Below are 20,087 nucleotides of genomic sequence, written 5' to 3'. Positions count from 1 at the left end.
TTCTTAACTACTCTAAATTACAGAAGAATTTATTAATAATGATAATTTATGGGTATAGTCTGATACCTCACAATGTACAACAAGACACACAGTTCCTTACCTGGGAAAGAAAAAGTAGGGATTCAGGAACAAAATAACTACATTTGGAAACTGATACCAATTACCCAGAACTTCAACAGCTTCTGCACTATCTCCAAAAAAAGCTGATGAAGTTATGAACTTCCTAGATTAAAACACACTATTTGAAGACATTTTCACAGAACACATGCAGCCAAGAGATTTTTAAATTCAGTTTATTTCAGAAGCAAAAGAAGACAACAATATAATTCACTTAGCAGACACAACCAAAATTAAGAAGATTAGGCCTTGTTTACTCTTTTCCAAAACCCACTAGGATTCAATGTTCCAGCAAGAAATATTCCCACCTAATCACGTAGCTCTTTCACAGCTCCCACCTGCCCGATCAGGTAAAAATCCAATGGAATTCCAGAATATAATAGGTTATCAGGTCATGTTATTTTACTGCACCTCTATCCCAGATAATTTAACACTATATGTTAGTAGATCACTGAGTTGCAGAAAAAGTAGCTTTCTACTTAATTTAATTAATAGCTTTCTAATTTAATGGGACAGCACTTAGTATGTACTTTTCTTTATCTGCCATCACTTCAGGGAATTCCCACTTAAATGTCAAATCAGGAAATAATGCTATTCAAAATACAACTCAAGACAGACCCAAAAGTGCACTGAATATTGAAAAATCACCTCCAAACTGCCATGATTTGATGTTTTTATATCACATTTGCCTGAGTTAAGAGTTAGTAGCTGGGCTCTGAAATGCTCTGTATTTAGCTTGGACACTGATTATATTAGGTAACATTAAACATGCCTAAAATCAGGCTTTATACACATTTTCTAGATACCTACATTCATAAGAACACTCCACTTCAAAGTCTTATTCTGAAAACTAGCTCTGGCTTGATTCAGAAATAGCAATATCAGATTATTGCAGTAAACCAACAGAACTCCAGGAACCATTTGGAATAATTTTGAAAGGCCCTGAGCTTGAATTCGGCCAAGTTAAAAATACTTGTGTATTTGGAGGTTAATCTGTCAAACAGGTGGCATATTTATATTTTTCTATTTAATTTCTTACAGATTAGAAAGAACAATTTACCTCCCTACGCCTGAAAAGACTTTAAGATGGAATCAAATTTCTTGGACAGTGTATGGAATAAGAAAATATCCTTTCCTATGTCCCCTCTGTCAGTTATATCCCAACCAAGCATTAGCAAGCAAAGATTACCTTAAAACACATATTGGGATAAAATTTACCTATATTCAGATTAAATTTTGTAGTTAACTTCATTTCTACCATAAGGAATGAAACACACCAATGCTTTACTCAAACTACTGCGTAACATTTTACTTCTGGAAGGCCAAAACTGAAATTTAAAGGATGCATTTACAAATACATACAGATAACTATTTTATAAGAAATAATTGAACAACATCGATTTTTTAACATTACAAGTTTATCCATGAGGACAATCACAGTGTCATTATAGAAATCCTACTGTGTGATTTAGCCAGGAAAGTTTGACACAACAAAATTAGACAGTATTTTGATTAGAAGAGAATTTCTAACCATGAATTGCCTTTAAAAACACCATATCAAGCAGTAAAGTACTTGTGTTGAAAGGCACTATTGAGGGCATCATTAGATCATGTTACTTGGTTTCCAATACAGATAAAAGCACTTGGAAGAGCTCAGTAAATCACAACTTAGAACACTCCTGTGTTTGGGCCAAGATCTGCTACATTCATGAACGTGTTCAACTGGTTCCTGTGCAGTTGCAGGGATGCAAAATTCATAAAGCAAATCTCTGCAGGATGTTTTACAAGTTGGATCTTTCCTTGACAGACATACGAGATGTGGACTGTGCGTATGTCCTAATCACATCCTAAAAATAACACAACACTTCCATTAAAATTAGAGAACTTCAGAGAAAAAACGAGTACTTGAGTCAATGCTGTGGCTCCTTGGAGCAAGCACTGAGCCCAGGAAAGGCTTGTGGAAATGCTTCATTATCATTACAAAGAGGGGGCAATTAATCTGAACACATCACAGATCACACACAGTTATGTTCCAAAGCCTTACAAACCCCAGCTGACACAAAGTAATTGCACATCATTGGTTAATCAACATTTAATTGAGTGTTATTAGAGTGATGTTTCCTTATTTTGTAATTCTACATGCACTGACTTTTGGCCTTCAAATCAAATGGGAATCAGGACCAATTTCTCACTTCACTGGATTTACAAGAGAAGTCAAAAGAATTCACAGCCAATCAAAACTCAGCTACAAAAATCATGACCATACCTTTTTCCCACTCTCAGCATTGTACTTGTCCAGCAAAGCCTGGACAGAGGCACCATAGTTAGGATGAACGTCAGTGAAGTTTTTCACCTAAACAGGGAGACAGAACAGAAAAGGCAACAGGAATTTTTTCCTCCATTTTAAACATATTCTTTAGCATGTTTCTGCTCTGTAGTTTACAAGCAGTACTTGTATCATGAGGACGAAAAGGAGGATGAAAACTCTTTTCTCTAAGTTTAATTCTGACCAGCAAGAAATGAGATATGAACATCTTGAAATACTATTTCTACTGTCTCACCTAGAGCTCATTCTCAATTTAAACCAAATTGCACTGGGAAGGATAAAGATAAAATCCTTTCCTGGCCCTCACTGCCTTTTCCTTGTTTAGAGCTAAACATTACACTGGCAGTCATCTGATTTTTTAAGCACCAAGCTAAATACATCCTAAATGTTCAATATCTACCCTACTCTTCCCACCAGGAAAAGGTTATTTTAACATGTTGCATGTTATTTATATTATGTAAATAGGCACATCTGTATTGAGAATTCCTGTGTAAGAAGAAATCCAGCCTTCTCAGAGAATTCCTGATCTTCTTTTCCATAAGCATGTTGCCATTTTGACAAAATTACTGGACTGGGAGAAAACCTGGAATAAAGAGCCAAGGCTAAAAACCAAAGAGGTCACTTACAGCTCGTTTCTGGATGAAGAGTTGTGCATCCTTCAGGTGCTCAGCAATGTTTTTACAGAGCCTTTGGCGTTCTGCCTCATTCAGCACTTTGAGGTAGAATTCCCGTACCTTGCCATTGGAAAAAAAAAAAAAGGGTTATTTGGAAATTCCCAAAAGCAAGCAGTTAGAAAATACTCAAAACACTCAAAATACTTAAAACTCAAAAGGCAACCAACCTGTGAGGGTTTTCCTTTGGCAAACCTGCTACCAATTCCTTCTGGTTCTAACTTGAACTAACTGTTGCTTATGGAATTAATGAAAACAAATATTGTTGTTACCATCTAATTCAGAAATTGAGGATCACAGCATGACAAACTCTAGTTTGTATATCTGCAGATACTACTGGTAAGAAGTCACGTCACAGCCTTTTATATATTGATGCCCAAAATATGGATGGCAAAGGTCTGGGACAATTTGCTAATTATCCTGCCAGCAAAAATTCAGTTATTCATGAAACTGTGCTGTTTGGAGACCTTCAGCTCAGCCCAGATGCTTCAGAAAGGACCTACATCTGCATGACACTATTAATATTCTCTAAAGTCACCCTGTAAACCCGTCCTGTCCTTCCATGCCCCACACCTGAGTCACATTGTCCTCATTGGCACTGTTGTAGCGCTGCACGTCCCCTGAAACGAACGTTCGGTTCTCCTTAAGCTGGGGCTGATCTTCTGGACCAGTAAAGCTATTGGGGTAATAATTTGGGGCACCACCTGAAAACAAATAAAAACAACCCCCCAAAAGCCAAAACAATCAGATGCCAGCACTCTCAGATTAAGCCAGAAGACAATGTTCTTTGCTTAGAAGAACATAAGCTTCCCTATACAGGGGGTGTATTTTAAACACAAACTTACAGAACTGCATAAAAATGAACTTATTATCTGTTCCTGGCCAAGAGCAGCTGTTCTCAAGTTCTTGTTTTTCAAATATTTCCTTCTCCTCCCTCAGTAGGTGTAAGAATCCCTAGCCCAAGGGAATACATATTTTGGCATGAGCCACAGCTTAAGTATATCCTTGTTTACTCTCAGGTGTAAAACCGTCACTATTGGGCAAACACTGACAGGCCATGAGCTGCTCAATAGAGGGAAAGTTACACTTCATTTTCACTCTGGCCTGTCGCAATCTCTTGGAAATCAGAAAAGCAAAGCAGTTCAATGAAGTGGACTGAGCATAAGAAAGTGTTTTTAAATTTAACAGATTCAAATACAGATTTCTCAAAGACATTTAGCCCACCTCTATTATTTTTAGATTAGATTTTACCTAGAAGTAGAAACAAAGAAGTAGTAATTAACTTCTGTAAAATTATTTCTCTGACATGTTTCTTCATTTCAAATAATTAATTTAGAACTTTTTCAATTAAACCCCTTTAAGAGGCATGTTTCTAGAAGTCTTTAAAGGAACATAACTAGGGACAAACAATACTGAATGAATTTTACTGCAGGTGTTCTGCAATCCCCCTTTCTCTTAAAGGCCTATTTGTTAAGTTTTTAAAGACATCTTAAGCTTCACTTGGTTGTTATAATTTTAAACAAATTCCCCTTCCCGTATCCAAACATCTGAAGTCTCCTTTCCTGGATTAAAAGCAGAGATATACACCCATCATAACAAGTATGTAAAGATGACAAACATTCTAATTTTCAGGTACCAAAAGCTTCCTTCCCCCTGCCCCCCCCTTTGCTTACAAAACGAATAATTTAGTCTTTTTTTAGAAAGCAGAAGTTACACACATCGATTTGAAAACCACCTATATTTAAGCCTATCAACTACTGGAAACAAGCCTGAAGTTGTGTCAGAAACATCCATGAGCTTCTTTGGAGTCTTAAAAAAACACATGTAGATAATATATTCTGTAATCTACCCGATCAAACTTCTGTTTTACAGGAAGTTTTGATTCTCAAAACTTGTACAAGACTGACAAGAGATAGAGTGGATACACAAATAGGAGTGGTGAAGGCTGCGAATTCTGAAGCTCAGTAAGTGAACAGAAAAGAATTCTGCAGTCCATGCATAAGTGTCATTACACTTATGGTCCTTACACTGAAAGGTACTTGCATGCCTACCTTGGTTGTCAGTAACAGTCATTGGTCCATCCCTCTGGTAATTGGCCACACGGGCTCTGAAGGGGCAGTTCACAGGGATTTGGAGATAATTTGGGCCCAGGCGGTGCCTGTGAGTGTCAGGGTACGAAAACAGACGTCCCTAAAATATCATAAACAGAAAAGAGATCACTGCAGTGGTACATGTCAATTCAAAGCATTGAACATTATTTCACTTATTTTTAAATGCATTATTTACTGAACTGAACATTCAGCAGTTCTGGTGACATACAGATGCCAAGACAACAGACTAACTCTGACTATGAAGTTTGAGGGAGTGAAGAGAGGCAAAAAAAGAATTGCATGATAGTTCAAGGGTTTATCCAGCTAAAACTGTCAAAACACCTTGTTTCCACAGATATAATTTGAAATAATTTGGATTTAATCTGAAAAACCATAACATGCAAGTATCCATGACTCTGCAACAAGCCTTATCAAATGTTGTGAGCTGTAAGAAATCTGATACTACTACTAAAGAATAGTCTTGTGGTTTGTATCAGGAATTAGTTATATCTGTATTTTAGAGCACCAAAGTTCACCTCTTACTTGTAAGAATTTAGAATTCTGAGAAACGCTGTAAAAACATGAATAAATGTGCATTGCTGCCATGGCTTCACCCATCCCAGACTGACAACTTTGGCAATTGTTGCAGATGCCCTCTAAAGTCCAGATTTTCTCTTCCTTTAGTTCTGTCCTGTTCTCTTTATATTTCAATTCTGCATGAGCACATCAAATGGTGATCAATAAACCACCACCACAGAAAAAATAAATAAAAAAATAATTTGCGTTTGATCCATCAGGTTTACTGCTGCTACAGGAACAGGGATAGGAATGTTTTCATAAACAGCAAAGCAAACAATGCTCACCAGGTCAAATTTCATACACATTGCAGTTTACCTGCAGCATTTTATCAGGGCTAGGTTCAATCCCAGGTGGCATGTTGCTTGGATCATATGCCATCTGTTCCACCTCTGCAAAGTAGTTTACAGGATTCCTGTTCAAGACCAGCTTCCCCACAGGTTGGAGAGGGTAGTCACCATGTGGCCAAACCTATAAGACATAACACACATACATTAAAACCAACATTATTATAGTATTATCCAGCTTAATTGCCAGGCAGCGTTTGCCTGATTTAAGCCTTGATTGAGAAAATTCATTACTGCATTTCTTTTTTGCTAACAAACATTGAGAAATGTCTTATTTTAAGAAGTCTTTTGCAACTAATACAGAGTATTAATGCAACTTATTTCATCATCCCAGGATAATCTCAGCTCTTGTGTACTTAAATCAAATACCTGCAGGGGCTTGAAAAACTGCCTAGGAATGCACCTCGTAGGTGGAACTGGTGGCACAATTGTTTTTAGCTACTTCAAAATGCTTAACTAGCTTAACTGGCCTTGTCTTTGTCACTTGAGCCATTATTTTCAAGTTCAAAAAGTCTTCAGCCATTTGGGGAGAGCAATATTAGAGGGAAAAAAAGAGTAGTAAAGTTTTTGTGAGGATTTTCCAACAGGCCATTCCTAGGAATAGCTATTGGAAGTCTGACAAAATTAGACCAACAGAGCTCAGGGTGTGACCCTCTGATCTGAGATCACAATTCTGAAGTGACATCCAGTTCTGGAATCAAGCCCTATCCCTATTTCACTGAGGAAGAGTAACACCAGATACAATATCACTGCAATTTCATCTCCAGAATTTGACTCATCATGGCTATATAATGAAGAGTACACTTAAAAACTAGAAGGGAAGAATAAAAAGGCCAGACTAACTTTATTGATAGGAACTAGTAAGAGAACAGTGCTACTCCACAGAAACTGTTACACTTTTTTTACAGATAAGCTTGGTTCTGGCACTTGCTATGTTATCTCCTGACCTTTCTTAAACCAGTTGAAATGGAATATTCACAACAGGATCAGAGATACCTTAGTTACATCAAAAGGATTAAATGGAAACCTCTCTGCTTCTTCAAAGGTCATAACTTGAATGTAGAAAGACCATGAGGGATAGTCCCCCTTGGCAATGGCGTTGTAAAGATCACGTATGGCATAGTCAGGATCAGTAGAAGCCAGTCTTCCTGCTTCTTCTACAGAGAGGTTTTTGATGCCCTGGTCAGTCTAAAAGCAATAAAAGCAACAGCACCAGTTACAAAGTATTACAGAAATCATTAATCAGAATGAATTTTAACAAGATTTGTAATCCAAGAGTGAGACTGTCCATGTTCCAACTCGCAACAATTTGAGTTCAGATTTACAGTACATTCAACAGCTGCCTTTCAAATAAAAATCAGTTCATTGATAGTGCTCCAATAACAAGAAACAGTTCCCCAAAGAAGAGTTCTTTATAGTCTAGTAAATGACTGCTGTGTTAGCAAGAACAATGACCCACCATATTGATTAAAGGTATGCTACTGATATTAAACAAGGACACCACACACCTTTTGAGTCCAAGCACTAAAAAGTTGTCTCTGATTTAAACTTGAAAAGTCACTGAACACTTTTATGGTTTTAATCCAACATGGTGTATAGCTCTAATACATAAATGGAAAAAAAAAGAAAAGATCAATACCTTGGCATGGAATTTGCAATAAACTGCTCTTCCCTCAGCATTAACCAGTTTAAAAGTATGTGATCCATATCCATTCATGTGGCGATAACCATCGGGAATTCCACGATCACTGAACAGGAAAGACACCTAAAGCGAAGGATGAAACAATATTAAAGGACTCATCAGATCAAAGATAAAGTGATCATTCAAGGCTAAGTTTGTTTATTGCATTAATCTGTATCACTGGAAGCTATGTTAATGTTAGGAATTCCTTGAGGAATTTCCAGTTTAAGAGTGTTAATGAAAAGAACGCTTTGGTTTTGCACAAAGGAAAACTGGGAATTAAACCTATGTGACGTTTTATGCCCACAAGAAGTAGACATAAACCTCGTGGTAATGTTATGATCTTCCCCATAAGCACGAAACAGGTAAGCATGGATAATTTAAATTACAAATATAACTAAGACTACATAGACTTCTAGATCAAACATGGAAAAGAGATAGTTAAAAACATGCTTCATAGCATGATTTTACTAAATAAAGTCAAAGGAGAAGCTCACTTGATGCAAAGACTCAGGGCGAAGACTCCAGAAGTCCCACACCATGTCTGGATCCTTCAAATGAGTCTGAGGGTTCCTCTTTTGGCTATGGATAAAGGATGGAAACTAATTTGTCCGGAAGTGGAGGAGGGAAAAAAAAAAGAAATTATATGAGATCAAGAACAAGACAAACAATTTTTCAATATGTGTCACAATGAAAGAACAGCATATTGAAAACTGAGACAAAGCTGTAAGATAACTGAAAAATCTTCTACTGTCACATCCCTCCTGCAACCAATTCATTCACAGACCAGTAAAATAAGGGTAAAGTCAAGCATTTACAATTAGGATAAACAGGTTGTTATGAGATAAAGACTGTTTTCATTCTGTGATGGATAAGGTGAGAGGTAAATCTTTTCAAATCTGTCTAACTTTACTGAGTATCTGACTTATAAACGAATGCAAAGACACTAGAAAGCATCTTACAAAGAGCTACTAAGCTTACTAAAAGACCAAAAAAAATCAGATTTAATACAAAGAATTTGCAAGAAGCTTTTAAAGTGAAAATTTAGAGTGAAAAGTATGAAATCACATAAGTAGTCAACCATTAGTTCTCAAATTCACTTTTTTTTTGGTAACATCTTTTCAAGTCAAAAATGTTCAGAGCATGTAACAAAGTTTAACAGGTTTTACTTCTCAGTGAGGCAAGAATAAGATGTGAATGAGCTTTTGGAGTCTTTCCCAAAGTACCCTCATCCCTGGTGCTTACCAGGATTGCATCCCGAATAAAGAAGATGGGAGTATTATTTCCCACAAGATCCCAATTCCCATCTTCTGTGTAGAATTTCATTGCAAAGCCTCGAGGGTCACGAACTGTATCAGCTGACCCAGCTTCTCCAGCTTGAAGAAACACACAGACATACAGAAGTCTTAGGAGAGGAAATGCATACAAATTGTAAGCAAAACCCCATATAACTTGAAATTAGGCCATAATATCCTAAAATGGTATTGAAGTCTTTTCTATACCAAGGAATTTTAGGCATATTTTTAACAGTACAGAACAGAAACCCACCCGAACACTAAAGTTAAAAGAAAGAAAAACAAGTATATCCACATAAACCAATTAAGAGTGGAATCTGCATTATCACTAACAGAGATATCATCAGATTATAAGGCTGAATCATCTAAAGGCACATTTGTTTCTGTGCATCAAATCCCAGTGTTAAAGTTCTCATGTAGAAGGTAGCAACGTAACCAGCGTTCCTAATAAAATATTATGGAAGGATTGTAATCCTTTAAATTCCTCCTGCTTCATCCAGGACAGAATTTTCAATGGGTAAATTCTACCAGGGCAGAAGTGCCAAGCACAACAGCTGAGCACAACTGTTCCAGAAGTGTTCAGAACATCCTGATGAAATAAGCAGGACACTCATCCTCTCACTATAAAAACTGTGTTCTACAGAATGTGTTCAAACAGGGGGAAGGGGAAGAGGAAGAGGAAGGGAAAGTCAAACTCAGCTCCATGTCTTTACTCTCTATCAGGACCCCTTAATTTTTGCTGACACAGCCTTCTTGGACTACTTTTTTCTCTCCAATACTTCCAGAACCAAATCCTCATTAGGATTTCTTTTAAATATAGATAAAGTAGTAACATACACATTATGAATTATAATTTTTTCTATCAGACAAGATATTGATCAAAATGCATGTTTTAACTTATAGCATTTAAGATTTTGCTAGTTTATGTATCCAACTCTTTAAAAAAATCAGAGTTTATTTCTGGAAGATTGTTTCTTTTCCTTTGCCCAGTATTTAGGTTACATCGTTCATCCCCAAAACATTCCCAGGGCATAAGAGATTACATGTATTTAACTTCCAAGTGTTAAGCGGCAGTGTGCAAGTGTTGATTATGATCCAACCAGAAACAAAGCAGATTTTCTGTTAGAAAAAACACAGTGCAGGTCACCCTCCCTCTCACATTTCAGTTAGAAAAGCGTCTCCTGAGAGCTCTGACAGAAAGAGGCAGAAGGTGCTGTAGGTCTTACACATGATTCATTTAATTAATTAATTTAAATGAATTTAAATTCAGAGGAGGACTGGGTTGGCAAAAAGCATTTGAAACCACCTTAAGTGCTCCACACTGCTCTCAGGGGAAGCAAGGCACACACAGGAGAGGGTATACAGTAATTTTAGTCTTACCAACAGTGGAGAATCGAATAGCAAGGGGAGTTCTTTTCCCAACGTGCTCAAACACTTTTGCCTTGCAATACCGGGTGATATCATGAGTGACTTCAAAATAGCCAAAGGCTCCTGAAGAACAGGAATTCCAAAAGATCAGCTCTAGGTACCTTCGTTCCCTTCATCTGTTATTCTACTGTGGTCCAACATACAACTTCAAGCCAAAAGCAAACATACAGTAGTTTAAACACAGTTCATTTCCATGCACTAAACACTCCATTTATTTTCACAAAATGAAACTTGTTTAACACTCTATTTGCACAGTGCTCCCTCTCTGCTCCTTAACTGATTGTTAACAGCTCCCAGTAGCAGTACAGAAGATGCTCTTCTGCCATGATCTGTGTATTTATCTTTATTACTTCTTTAATCCTGCTATGTGTTGCAGAATTTTTGGTCCAACTGCAAGCTGGATAAAGCAACAAAACTTTTTCCACTCCCACAGAGCAACTTTTCCCATGTACATTCACGCTATAAATTCATATGCTGCTCCTTCTAGGGCAACACATAACAAAAATCAGAGGTGATAGTTCTACCCTTCTAAGATTAATAATAAATTTTTAAATTATTTAGGGTTTTAAATTAAATATTATATCATCAGCTTGCTTTGGCAGACAGATACATTGGAAGACAAAGCCAAGATTCTCTACTAAATAACATGAAAACAAACATTAAAATAGAGATGATAGGTTTCCCCTCCCAGAGGAATGGGATACTATGGAAGAACAAGCAGAGGAAGCAGAGATTGCAGAAAACGCAGTAAAAATCAAATAACTAGATTTTTTCTACTTTTTTTTTTTTAAAACAATTTTTCAGTGCTTCAAGTTTTGGCACTGAGATTTTTTTAAACCAGGCCCTAGCACTGTTGTTCATATAGATTTATTATAACTGATAACACTAAATTATAGATAACATAATGCAATTTATTGTCACAATCTACGTGTTACCTGCAAAGTTTTCAACTCTAATTCTACACAAAGAAAATACGTAGGTTTAAACATACCTGCCCCTTTTGCATGCACAACTCTTTCAGGAATCCTCTCTCTGTCAAAATGAGCCATCTCATCAGTGAAAACAACATCTTGGACAAGAAGAGGTCCACGTGGCCCCACTGTCAGAATATTCAGCTTATCCGCTATGGGGTTCCCAGCACCAGTGGTCAAGACATCTGGTTTCTGAAAGCAGGGGATAGTCAATGTCACACCCAGCCCTCCGTGTTTAAATCACACAATGTGCAGACTGTTCAACCATCACATGTCACACAAATAAGTATATGACAAAATTATTTAAGTTTCTAGAAGTTACAGAAAATACATGTGTCAACTACATCCCAGTGCTGTGTCTGAGGCTATTTAAGAACAAGAGTCCAAGTCATGTATAATCCAAGAATGTTTTCCGTGGTTCAGAAATATTACTTGTTGAGACTATCAATCTTGCTTCAAGAAAAATTTGGGATGGGAAGAGAAAGTTAAAAAAGTTGCTGGAAAGTAATAAGGGAGAAAGGAGAGGAAGGAGGAGGTAATGTCAGTACAGGGACAGAGGCATAAGGAAAGAGCTACAGTCACACAGCATAAAGAATAAAAGGGGGTATCTGTGATTACTATTGGTCTGGAAGAGCTATGGAAAATAACGGGAACACCTGAGGAATCATCATTCTGACTCCTGAACCATGGAAGGACCAAGATCAACACAAGCCCTACTGCCAGGAAATGTCCTGTCAAAATGACAGCAATCATAGTTTTTCTTTTTTTTTCTAACATTGTTATTGTCTGTAAAGAAACTGCCCAAGATAACCCACACTCATCCTTTTCCCCTCCCTTTCACACCTTAACTTAAGAGTTTAAGTTTTATAGGCTACTTAGAGCAGCAGCATCTTGTACAGTAGGAATGATCCTGTAACTGAAAAAATCTCCAAGAAATTTCAAGAAACACCTGCTGGAACTCTGTAGCACCACAACTGAGTGTACTCCTATTTTCTCATAAAAAAATTCCAGTGGAAAGGAGTTTCTCTGCATCACATATGGGGTCATACAATCAACCCTGTAAGGTAATACTCCTATATTACCGGGTACTGCAGAAAACATAGCAAGAAAGGTCCATCAGCTCCAGAGAACTGATGGTCACAGGTGCCAGTTTTTCCTGGAGTACATTTGTTGTCAGGAGCCAGGGCAGTGCATATAAAGACTTAGAAGAACAGAAGAGAAGTTAGTACAAAAAAAAGAAAATAAAGTTTGCATTGGCATGAGCTCAAATACCCGAGTCACAGATTAACACTAAACCCAGTCACACATTGCACTAAACTGCCATGAATCCATATGGGCTCTCTATCCACACCACCCTACCCGGACCACAGGACACACCAGCATAAACTCACTCAGCCCCTCATAACTAGTTCTCCTTCTTTTTAAGTTCTACAGATGAAAAGGGATGGTGAAGAGAAGGAAAAAGCAACTCATGAGGAGAAAAGCCTTCACTTTTCTATCAGCTACTTAGGGGGTTCCAGTTTTCACACTGACAAGGGAAGTTCTGCTTTAAGGGGTTTAATTACGGTAAACAGACAAAATTCTGATGGAAGACTTCTTTTCTCCCCAAGAGGCAACCCACAAAGGCAGGGAAAGAACAATTATTCACATCCACGCCCAGAGCTCCGGATGAGGCAGAGAATACAGGGAGTTACAGACTCAGTTTAGCTCAGGTACCTGAATAACCACATAAAAGACATTTGACAGGATAACTGCATTTCCACTGTGTTCTTGCTAATATGCAACACACACTCCTTCAGCTGGCTTGCATTCCCAAAATATCCAAGTTCTTTATTCTTCATTCACCACTTCATTAGCATAAAGACATAAGCATAAATTCAATTCCTTCAGGATGCCTGGAATTCTCACCTACACTGAAATGTGCACAAACATTTAAAAAGACAATATATAACAAACAGGCACATGATGCTCAGAAACTTAAAGCTGAAATGGGAACTTTCCTGTATTTGAAGTACTGTAAGTCAAAGCAACATCTGCTTAAAACATTATCTACAGTTTGTCAATGGAAATATGCAAGAGAAGAAACTGTTCTCAGTGTTATTTATCACACACCTCCTACCTTGTATTTTGTTCTCTCAAAATTCAGCAATTTCACTGCTCAATTTGAGAAATCACCTATTTAGACTGTACAAGAAGTTCTTCCACCTCCAAGAGCTCAACTTCTCAAAATTATGTCCTAGAGGAGACAATTTAGCTCCCTTAAATGTGTAAGCCTTATTATGTTTTAGCTATCATCTTCATTTATAATGGTAACTACAATTTCTAGTTGAATTATCTGAATCAGAATTTAACTTCACATATTAAAGTTGGAAGGACACCACCATATTCCAGGAATTCATTAGTTTTGCTAATTAAAAGCTTTCAAGCCTCTCACAGATAAAACTCAATATATTAGTTTTTCTTATCATGGATTCATTGATTTTTTTATCTATCAATGACTCTGACATACTCATTTAAGACAGGAGAGGTTGTAGGAGTGAACAGATCCTATCAGTGGCATCCCAACCATGAATTTTCCTCTCCAACCTCCTTGTGTTATTATTCATTAGACATTTCCTTCCTTCCCACGTGTTCTGTGTGCACAGAGAATTCCACCTCATCCTCACTCTAAGGCAGCCAGTGACACAAAAACCCTCTGTACACCTGCAGCACCTTCGATGAATTCTGACTACTATATTCCAAGAAAAGCAAATTTGGGGACTGGATTCTGGGAACTCTATTTCAACATGAGACATAAGACTCCTCCAGTCCAAACAGTGACATTTTAAAGCCACTGAAACTTATGTCATCTTGAAGCATCAACCAAGTTTCACTCAGTCCACAGAGAAACATAGAAAAATTACGTGGAACTAGAACTCTGGTTACCTCAGAATTCTCCATCAATTCTAAGCAGCCCAGTAGGTTTAAACACACAGAGGCAGAACTATAATGCATATACTACATCTATGACCTTTTCCTCTGCAAAGACCTTGCAACAGCTTGGTAAAAGACAGAATGGAGAAGGAAGTGCATCCTTAGTCTTAAAGAGACTTTTGGATTCACCTATGCCTTTAAAATACCTGTGAGATTATCTTAAGGGTAGAAAAAACCTTTGAATATTAGTTGTAAGCCATGCCACAAAGAGCAAAGGTTTGTAGAGGTAACGCAGCCCTTCCCAGCTCAACAGGTCTAAAACCCACTTCATCTCTAATGATCACATTTAGGACCACTAGAAGTAGTTGCTAAAACCACAGCTTGTTGAAACTAAGACTATAAAAAAATTAACAGCTTTGTGGCTGTAGTCTCTTTTGCTTATGCAGGTAGACTTTCTGAAAGGTCCTTTCTACCATTCTCATTAGAATTTAAAAATATTTACTTTTTTAATGGTAGGATATATGCACTTTGGTTTCAGGATAACCTGTGGAGCACACAAAATAAGTTCTATCGGTGTGAAGGGAGAGGAAAAGAACCACACAGTAGCTGTAAGAAGAATTCTCACACTACTTTTGGGCTTGAGCTTGTTTGATGCCTGTATTTTCATATGGTTGGGAGCTGCATACAGTCCAAACCTTAAACGACAAGAACTCGTGAATCTGCATTTGTATTTCATTACAGCACCAACCTGCCATGACAGAAAGAAGGGAAACAAAGCCAGAAGAATTTTAGTCACTGCTGTTGTAAACACCACACATCAAAGTACACACTTCCAGGCATTACTGATACTTTGTACCTTATACAACTCACTTTAAAATTCTAATAAGTCCTCCCTACTTTCTATCTTAAAGTCTCATGACTCCTTATGCAACACAGACTTTGGGTTGCCTCCCAAACCTTCAAATTAACCTTGGCCTGTTTTCAAATGCTGCTATGTTACAGAAAAGCCGACATCCTTACAAAAAGTATTACTCATGGATAAAAAGGAGCTATTATGACACACACTGGGGCTTGATGAAGTCACAATTCAGCAGGTAGTTCTCACACAGCACCTTTTAGAAGTGAGAAGAATAAAATAATATTAAGATGACTTAATAGATATAGCCAGCAGGAACTGAGGCATCCACTTCCATCTTGTAAGATTTCTGTTTAGTAAAATCAGCAGGAAGAGTATTTAATGGAATATACACATTTCTGTCAGAAAATACATACAGAAACTATCACAGTGATTTGATGAAGAATGAGTGAAATCAAGTCTTGCAGCATTTATACATTTACCCAAATATTTTGGAAATATTCTATATCTTCAGAAGGCTGAGTGCCATGCTGTTGGTTACATGCTTTTATGATTTCAAGTCAATTCACTTCACAGAATCACAGAATCCCAGAATGGTTTGGGTTGGAAAGGACCCTTTACTTCCAACCCCCTGTCATGGGCAGTGACACCTTCCACTATCCCAGGTTGCTGGTCAAGAGCCGTCCAACCTTGGACACTTCTAGGGATGGGGCAGCCACAGCTTCTCTGGGCAACCTGTGCCAGTGACTCACCACCCTCTCAGGGAAGAACTTTTTCCTAAAAAATTCACTTCAACCTGGTCAGCAAGTCCCCACATACCGCTGAACACACTTTATCTTTTATGTTATTCCCTGGTTACAATTTCACTGGGTTCTACCAATGTGACAGCAAACTGAAATGCAAGCATCTGACTTGAGACGAGAAAAATTAACAATATCTCTGACCAAGGACCTGCCGGCCTGGGCGCAGAGCAGCCCCACTACTGCCTAAGGGATATGCCGGGGCCGGATAAGCGCTGACCGCCCTTATCACTCGGGGTCAGCTGGCAGCTCCCCTGCCCTCCGTGCGCCTGCTGTTCCCGGGCACGGCCCCAGTCCGTGGGGGTGAGGGCGCCTCGCCCGCCGGCGGTGTCCAGAGGACTCCCGCGCACAGCGAGCCCCGCATCTCCCGGAACGCCCCGGGCTCTGCACCCTCCGGCTCCAGGGCTCGCCCGCTCCTCCCGGGGATGCGAGGAACGGGCCGTGCCGGCGAGTACCTGCGAGCCCCGGTGGCTCTTCCACTGCTTCAGCTGGTCCGCGGCGTCGTCCCGCCCGTCGGCCATTTTGCGATCGCGGGCGACCCCCGAGGCAGGAAGGGCGGCGAAGGGGGAAGCGGGAGCTGCGGGAAAGCAGGAGCGGAGGGGCTGCGCTCGCTCCCAGCGAGGAGACAGCGCCGGAGAGGTCGCTTTGTCGCCTTGTCACCGCCCTGTCACCGTGTCACAGTGTCACCCCGCGGGGACCCGCAGCACCAGCGGGTAGCGGGAGGGACCCCGCGCACTGCTCCTGCCCCCGGCACTGCGCCCGCCCCCCGCTACCTTCTCAGCCAATAGAATCGCCGCCAGCCGTCAGATCGACCTGTGATTGGCCAACAGGCACGTCAATCAGGCCCTGCGAGGCACCGCCCGCCGCCTCGCCCCGAGAGGGCGGGGGGACTGCGGCGTTCCCTTGTTGCGGCGCAGTTAACTATTACCGAGCTGTGAAAGTACTTTTTTTCGGCTCTAATTTAAATTTTGAGATGTCGGAGCTTTCTACAGCCGCTGAGGGTGGACATGTTGTTAAGAAATTACAGGCTCAGGGCGCTGTGAAGGCTGCACTTGCTTACGGAGTTTCAGAGGCAGGGTTGGTTTCGGCAGGAAAAAGATGTTTGTAAACTGTAAAATCAAAGTGACCAAATATAACTATATAAACTATATAAATGTGTAGCTATATAAAGGTTCTCTCTTGTACCTTAAATGCGGTACAGGTAATACATTAACATTGGTAATAATCATATGCGCCCAATAGTAAAGAGTATTTCTTTAGAGCTCTGAATGTATACCCTTAAAAAAAAAAACAAAAACACTTGAATTAATAATGTAGTTATGCTTACGAACCATGAGATAAATACTGTTCTCCCTTTAGGCACTGGTAACACTGAAGGAGATCTGGCTTTTTGCCTAATTCATGTACCACAGCTGATAAAAGTGATTAACAGCTGGTTGTTTTTCCTAATTCTGAGGTAAAACCTTTGAGCAACATGAATATTCTATCTTAAACTGCTTATCTGCGAGATTATGTTTGCATTCTTTTCTCTTAACAGACACAAAGAGTTCTCTAGCTCATTATTTCAATCTGACAATTGCTCTATCTAGTATATGTTATTGAGAATTAGAGGGTTAAACCTCTGTCTGTACTACACAGGCAATATCATTAATTTTCCTCAGAATTAAGAACAGAAAAGTCCCTTTTTTCTGCTTCAGCCTTATTTGGTACATTTCTTTCATGTCTCTGAGTCTCATAATCTTTTTCTCCTTAACATGATAACCAACATCATAAAAAAGAGCAAGGAAGATCACCTATGTTTCTGATATTTCTATACAAAATATACATCATCAGACTATACCATCTAGATTTACTACTAGGATTGCACACACATGATTTTTTTTGAATCAGTGATTGATATTTCAGTTTGCTTAATCAGCAACATGAGGAAAATGTGGATATTTTCATGAAAAGCTATTGTTTGCTTTTCCTTTAAAGTTTAACGTTGCTGGTCAAGGTGTGTAGATAACCTTGCTGGTCACAAATCTGTTTCAAAATAAGAGTAACTTGTAAAAACTACTTCTTTCCTCTCCCATCAACCCTTCTTATTATATGCTAGAGAAAAAGATATAAGTGTATATACATATGTGTATGTTTGCATAAAAAAACAAACAAGAAGAGATTAAATATTGACCAAGGAAATATGCAAAAACCAAAATAAAAACCAAGAGAGAGCAGGTGGCAACATCAATGGCGTGTATTGCAAACAGTGTTTGCACTTCAGCTTAACTAAAACCAAGTGACTGTGTTTCATAAGAAAGGTCATATAAAGCTAAGCCTGACGCAAATACATTTATCTCTCACCTTGCTCTAATTTTTTACCTTTTTAGTCAAGAAAGCAGTGAATACTGGTTTGAATCCCACTGGTTTCTTGCTATGGTATCTTCATTTATTTCCTTTTTTCCACTCTTCTATCTTGATATTTGTTTCCTGCGGCATCTTATTTGCCTGTGTGAGCCTCCTGTTATACATGTGTTAAGTAAACAAACCATTAACAATTCCGAATTAATCATCTTTATTTACCTAGGGAGACTGGTTCTGTGTTGCTGCATGACTTTCTGAGGGCTAATCCAAACCACACTTCACCCTTAATTAAGATTTTGGGAGATTAAAAGTCATGGTGCTTTTCATTTGTGTTTTGTTTTCTGTATTTAAAGTGAGTTTAAACACAAAACTGCAATGTCAGTGTCACTCACACACACATACACGATTGTGTTGTAAATAAAACTTACATGTAATTCAGTGTTTTACACCCAAGGGAATTAGTTGAGTAGGAGGTCCATAGTGCCTGTTGCTTTGCTAATTAAATTACACAGGCACCCAAACCTTTATTTTATTCTAAAAGATCAGAAAAGAGAAGCACAAGGCAGAGAGTGCCTATTTCTTAATTAAGTTGATTATTGATGAGAACAGTGATCACAGGATTGGGCAACCTAATTTTTGACACTTCCACCAAATATGTTCAAACTTGTATCTTCCTAAGTATCCAAACTATGTGTCTAGAGGTGAGGCTTGGATACGTTTTCTACCTATGCCACAAGGAATAAGGTCAGAAAGAAAAACATAAAAACTCTGGTTTAGGCTCACATAATAAAAATATAATTGATATTACTGAGTATATTTTCAGTCGTGAAACAAATTCAGCACCGCCTGTACCCCAGTTGCAAAGTAATACAATGAATCTATTCTCAAGACTTGAAATAGTAATTGGCCTTTATCAATAGCCAACCTTTGGATATTTACAGCACCTCAGGAACCTCTGCAAATGACTTTTCCACTCATCCGTTTGCTGTCACACCTGGTGTAAATATCAGGGCTCAGAAAAATCACTGAAAGAGCAACATAGACTAATATTTATCTGTTTACTCACACAACAGAGGATTGAGTACAGCAAATACAGGCAGAAAAAGAAGGTTGCTTATATATTTTGGAAAAAAAACCAGAGACGTATGAATAGAAACAACAGATTAATGTCCATTGTAATACAGAAGACAGAACATATTGTCTGTCTTGATTTCAAGCTGAAAATACACACCCAAAACAATTTTATATGTCAAACTTGCAATTACAGACACATGAATTTCATGCTCTTAAAGGCCTTCCAACCTCTGGGTGACATGTGGGAGATTCTGGACATAGTCTGTGGTGAGGAGGAAAGATGTAATAAGAGAGGTAATAATAGACTGGTTATCTATGTACTCTGTGGGGTATGTCTGAAAGCAATTTACAGCTTAAGCCATCATGGTGATAAGTTTATCATTCAGTAACTTGACAAGATGTAGATTTTTAAATTTTGTATTTTCAGTTATCAGATCTAGTGGAAAACATTGAAAACATGAGAGTGACTTCAGTGATTTTGAACTCGATGTCTTCAAACTTTGTGGTTCCTAAATGCCAATAGATACACCAGCCCTAGAGCAAAATAATTTTTTCTGTATTTTTTACCAAAACCAGAATGTAATTAATCTATGTTAATG

At 38.5% G+C, this 20,087-nt stretch overlaps 1 protein-coding gene across 1 annotated transcript; it reads right to left on the bottom strand.

The window, feature by feature from the left end:
• Nucleotides 1-277: 277 nt before the first annotated feature.
• On the bottom strand, nucleotides 278-16,794 carry CAT (catalase). The gene is made up of 13 exons (XM_027667394.1): nucleotides 16,527-16,794; nucleotides 11,523-11,694; nucleotides 10,484-10,594; nucleotides 9,054-9,184; nucleotides 8,306-8,410; nucleotides 7,767-7,892; nucleotides 7,124-7,315; nucleotides 6,099-6,251; nucleotides 5,166-5,304; nucleotides 3,688-3,818; nucleotides 3,070-3,177; nucleotides 2,384-2,470; nucleotides 278-1,964 (listed from the first exon to the last, which is right to left on the bottom strand). Exons 1-13 carry the CDS (start codon nucleotides 16,590-16,592, stop codon nucleotides 1,899-1,901), a joined length of 1,587 nt encoding a protein of 528 aa, XP_027523195.1. The 5' UTR covers nucleotides 16,593-16,794; the 3' UTR covers nucleotides 278-1,898.
• Nucleotides 16,795-20,087: the final 3,293 nt, after the last annotated feature.

The sequence above is a fragment of the Corapipo altera genome, unplaced genomic scaffold, assembly GCF_003945725.1.
Source record: "Corapipo altera isolate COAL_440 unplaced genomic scaffold, ASM394572v1 114, whole genome shotgun sequence".
Taxonomy (NCBI): Eukaryota; Metazoa; Chordata; class Aves; order Passeriformes; family Pipridae; genus Corapipo; species Corapipo altera.
Note: the sequence above shows the minus strand (reverse complement) of the source record. Positions and strands in the feature narration are given on the sequence as shown.